Genomic DNA, 4,896 nt, shown 5'->3' with positions numbered 1-4,896 from the left:
CAAATATATTACAATAAATATATTACATAATTGAATTGTCTATAGGAAAAAATGTTTAATAAATATTTAGATTTATTATATCTAAGTTTATAGTTGTGTTACAATTTAGACTTATTCACTAAATCTTTTAGGAAATAGAAACTCGTGGTAGAATATGATGTCTTGTATTTTTTCTAAGTACTAAGTCCGCAAATATTTCTTTGATACCGGACTAATCGAGGTAATCGGATAAAAGTTATTATTTCTGTATAAAAAGAATCAATTTGTGTACTGTTTCTTGAGAATTTATTTTTATTTTATCAATTAAATTAAATTTTGAAATTTTCAACTCGGACTATACGAATCCGAACTATGGAAGGCATTTCTGTATATAAACTGTAAGACGTTTTCAGAGTAATATAAAAAATTAAAAGTTCAAATTCATCATTATCTCATTCATTTTAGACGAAAATTGTAGAAAAAAAACTACAGTTAATATCTGTAGTTATTTCTACAATTTTTAAAAAAATATTGAAATAATTGAAATTTGTAATGAAAAGACAATGTATTATTATTACATACAAATTATCATTAAAATTGTTATTTCAGAAATATTTGTAACAAAAAGTTTTTAAAGTTTGTGATTTTATATACAATTAATCAATTTTATTTAATATATAATAGTAGTTGAAATATTGTAAATTGAGTATATAAGGTTTTTGAAATATTTTAAAATTATTTTCGCAGAACTTGGTATTTCATAGTATTTAAATCGTAAATATGTTATATAAAATATGAACAATAAAGTTAAATTTATTATATATTTGTAGATCATTCGAATTCTAAGTATTGTATTGTATCATTAAAATGCAACTTCGCATCAGTATTTGAATTTACTACCTATTTTTCAACCTGGATATTTAAGTATGGTTTATAAGCACTGCAATAGATCCCATAATATAAAACACGACAACAATAAGGATACGGATATACGTGATAATTGTTTAGAAATTTTAAGGGAACAGGGTATGACGGCGTCCCTTGGTACAAACAAAAAAAGGGGGTGCCGACAGGCGCACAGAAGAAGCAATAACACAGTGATCTGCGGTCGAGGGTGTCAAAGCTCAAAGCAGTGGGGATGAAGAGACGCGTGACGTCACACTCAGTTGACTGCGCGCCTGTCGCACGGACTATCCGAACGAACGTTAGTCATGCTCTCGAGTTCTTAGTAGAAGGTTGTGCTTGCTCCTGCAGATACTCTCACTCGCTATTCGTGACGGATTACTTACCAACAAAAAAACAGTTATCTTCGAAGATCCAAACTCTAAAAAAAAATCAAAGTTTTTATCAAGAGCTTCTGAGAACTTTCTCTAATAACAAGATGATTACTTCAAGTAATCAATATCTCCGACCGGAGTATTTAACTCCTCTTCCAACTACTGTAAGTATTTTTAAAAAAGTGATTTTTTAATTTTTTTGTTTTTTTTTTTATTTGATTGATTTATTAATTTATTGTTTTTTTTTAATTTACAGTTGGATGCTAAGAAGAGTCCTTTGGCTCTGCTAGCGCAAACTTGCAGCCAGATTGGAGCGGATAGCCCGAACTCCAAGCTGATCCAAAGTGGAGACAAGAAGTCCAAAGGTGTTGTTGACCTGGGGAAGGATAAGTCCGGAAAGCCGGAGTCACCGCACAAGGCGAACTTCAAGCCGTACGAGAACATCCGCGAAAAGTCGAAGACCCCTGAGGAGCGGTCCGGGTCAGCGTCCAACCGCGTTCGTACCCCGGTTGCGTCCAACAAAAGTGTCAGGTGTAACAGTAATCAGAGTGCCACATCGTTGAGGGAATCCCCGAAAAGTCAGGTGGATGAGAAGGAAGAATCTTCGCCGTCGAAGATCAGTGATCACAGGACTATCAGTCCTCCAACCTCCGTCGGTGTGAAATTAAGTGCGACCCAGAGTATTCTTACATCTTCGTCTTCGGATCCAGCAGTTAAAGATCTTCCTTTGGGAACGTTCAAGCCGGGCATGCCGCCAACCTCCGCATACTTGGGTGCTTACCATCCGACCGCGCTACCACTTGGAATGGATTTAATGACCAGTAGCCATCTGATGTCTCAGCATCACGCACTCAAAGCGAGCGGTCTGAATCCTTATTTGAATTACGCGAGGATGAAGAGCCCGAGCGATCCGCTCTGCAGGGATCCTTACTGCACTGGATGCAGTCTGAACTCCCATCTGTTGGGACCGGCGAGCGCCGGACCGAAAACACCGACCTCATGTTCAGCAGGATGCACGCAATGCGACCACGCCACCTCGAAACCGAGCTACATGAGTGCCAGTTCAGCAGCCGCAGTTTATGCCCATGCCCAGTTGGCCGCACTCGCCGCCGCTTCTCATCTTCCCTACGTATGCAATTGGATCTCCGGAGATGCCGCCTATTGCGGCAAGAGGTTCTCCAGCTCCGAGGAACTCTTGACCCATCTCAGGACTCACACGAGCACAGTGTCCGAATCCAGTTCACCATTGTCGATGTTAAGTGCACCCGGTCTTCCTCCGAATCACCCTCTCCTCCACAGAACCTACCCGACACCACCACTAAGCCCTCTCGCGAACCCCCGTTACCATCCCTACAGCAAACCATCTCTCCTGCCACCATCCTTGACCTCTTCTCCGTTAGCCTCTTATCCTCTGGCCCATCCCGGACTTAATCCGTATCTTTCCCCATACTCAATATACGGTCCCAGGCTAGGAGCAGCTCCAGGAATGCACCCCTAAACTGCAAACCAAAACTGTGTTAACAGACTTTTTTCGACTAGTCTTCACTTTCCCAAAAAAATAAATAAAATGAAATAATTATAAAAAATAAATAAAAAAAATAATAATGAAGAGAACAATCAGTGAGTTTCCAGCGGTGTTTACCTTCAACGTGAACTTGACTGTGTGATATTAATTTTTAATAATAATCTGTACAATTTTAGACTGCTAAAAAATCCTATTGTTTGAACATTTTTTGTACATAATAATGAAAAAAAAAATTGAACGCATCTGATAAAATCAGTGTATATATATATAAAAAATTATATATTTCTGTACAGATCTCATTATATAAAAGAAAGGAAAAATTATTATTTATTGTTTTTATTATTATTTAAAAAGCAGAAACTAGAAAATCCTTGCGTTTTCTCTCCCAAAAGTTTCAAATACTATATATAAATATATATATATATAGAAATATATATTCCATATCATGTGTAATAATAATAACGAAACGTTCGAAAGATTGTTTGTTGTTGTAACTTTTTTTTTCTCTATTTTATTTTTAATTGTTGAAACTCTTTTGAACTACTCGAGAATGTGTTGATGTTTTTTGATTCTGATTATTTTTTAAACATTAAAGTTATTTAATACTAATCTCCTTGTGTTTATGTTTCTCCTACCAAAATACAGATACGTTAGAATAACGAAATGATGAAAAAAAGAAAGAAAGAAGAGGAAAATGAACACTCGAGAACAATAATAAAACACCGTCCTTGGGGTGTTGATGCATGCTGGGCTGTCTTCGCTCCTTCTTTAATCCGTTTGGCGGAGAGAAGGATGGAAAAAGTTTCCCAAGCCCGAGTACACATTAATCGGAATTTAGTTGACAACGGTAGTGACATATTTATGAATGCTACACTCAACTATATGAATGTTTACCATACATTAGTATAATTTATGTGTTTTCGTCGCTTGGCATTTCTATTACGGCCTCCTCTCTTCTTCTCTTCATCTTCCGACTACGGCTCCTTCCTTCATCTCCTCTTCTTTATATTATTTCTATCTACAGTTTATTTTATACTATTTTTCGGCAGCGACTTTCTAAAAACAATCCTCGATTCGATGAATGGATCGTCGTCTCCTTTTATGGTTTGCTGGATGCATTATGAAGTTGTTATTCCCTCCGCGAGACATCATGACCAGTAATGTGTTGAAATTGCATTTTTAATCATCCTTCTTGTACAATGTTCAGCTGCCCACAAGTCAATATTTTTGCTGTAATCATAAATTCAATTGCCACACATGCTGCTATTAAGACACTGCAATCTCGTGTACATTTTTATGCTACGAAAGACAAATCGCATATGTCCGGAGAATTATTAATCGGTTCGTGTGTGGAAAATCAATAATTGAACATGTACAGCGACAATGTTGATCGTTTTTTAAACACTAAACGGAATTTAAACTTCTTGTTTTGATGGTCTTATTTCTATATCTATGTGTATTTTACTTATAAAATATGTATGTTTCTTCGAAAATAAAACTGTCTTGTAAACTTTCATTTTTATTATGTATGCAAATTTGTACTTTTATACCACTCTTATAATCCTCTACAAAACTGTATGGAAATTTCAAGAAATAAAAAATTTGAAGTAACATCAAATTATACATAAAAAATATGTAAGTAATAAGTCAATCAAACAAATCTGAAACTGGTTTCAAGTTCGACGTAAATTTTGAAGTAACTATCTTAATGATTAACGTCTAAAGTTTAGTAATTAACCGAAATAGCCTCAGGACATATCTCTACATAATCAATATTATAAAATATTCACATCCTCTCTAGTTGATCATTATATAGGACCTAATTACCTTGTTTAAATTATAACTCTTGAAATTGAATTTCATATTTCCTACAACATAAGCTATTGCTACAATAAATTATCTATGGTTTCATGCAACACAACAAGCAATAATACAAAATAACAGGAATTGCGTCAATGGAATCAATGGAAAGTTTAAATAATATATTGCTTTTCATTGAATCGAAATTTGTTTAGTAATGCGAAAAAGCAGTTATTTTCTAAATGATTCATCGTTACTTTCATATGTCTCGCTTTTAGGAATGAATTAGTCTTTAATTAAATGTCATAAAAGTTT

At 34.9% G+C, this 4,896-nt stretch overlaps 1 protein-coding gene across 1 annotated transcript; it reads left to right on the top strand.

Annotated features, from left to right (window-relative positions):
* Positions 1 to 1,095: 1,095 nt before the first annotated feature.
* LOC108562656 (zinc finger protein Elbow) lies at positions 1,096 to 3,003 on the top strand. The gene is made up of 2 exons (XM_017921073.1): positions 1,096 to 1,420; positions 1,513 to 3,003. Exons 1-2 carry the CDS (start codon positions 1,118 to 1,120, stop codon positions 2,752 to 2,754), a joined length of 1,545 nt encoding a protein of 514 aa, XP_017776562.1. The 5' UTR covers positions 1,096 to 1,117; the 3' UTR covers positions 2,755 to 3,003.
* Positions 3,004 to 4,896: the final 1,893 nt, after the last annotated feature.

Source organism: Nicrophorus vespilloides, unplaced genomic scaffold, assembly GCF_001412225.1.
Source record: "Nicrophorus vespilloides isolate i.1.1-1 unplaced genomic scaffold, Nicve_v1.0, whole genome shotgun sequence".
In the NCBI taxonomy this organism is placed as follows: Eukaryota; Metazoa; Arthropoda; class Insecta; order Coleoptera; family Silphidae; genus Nicrophorus; species Nicrophorus vespilloides.
The sequence above is the reverse complement of the archived record's forward strand: the minus strand, read 5'-3'. Positions and strand labels throughout refer to the sequence as shown.

Bases quoted from the DNA above. Each gene is read 5' to 3' on its own strand.
- LOC108562656 (XM_017921073.1), top strand. From the start codon at position 1,118: ATGAAGAGACGCGTGACGTCACACTCAGTTGACTGCGCGCCTGTCGCA. The intron at 1,421-1,512 runs GTAAGTATTTTT...TTTAATTTACAG, and splicing joins TAACTCCTCTTCCAACTACT to TTGGATGCTAAGAAGAGTCC.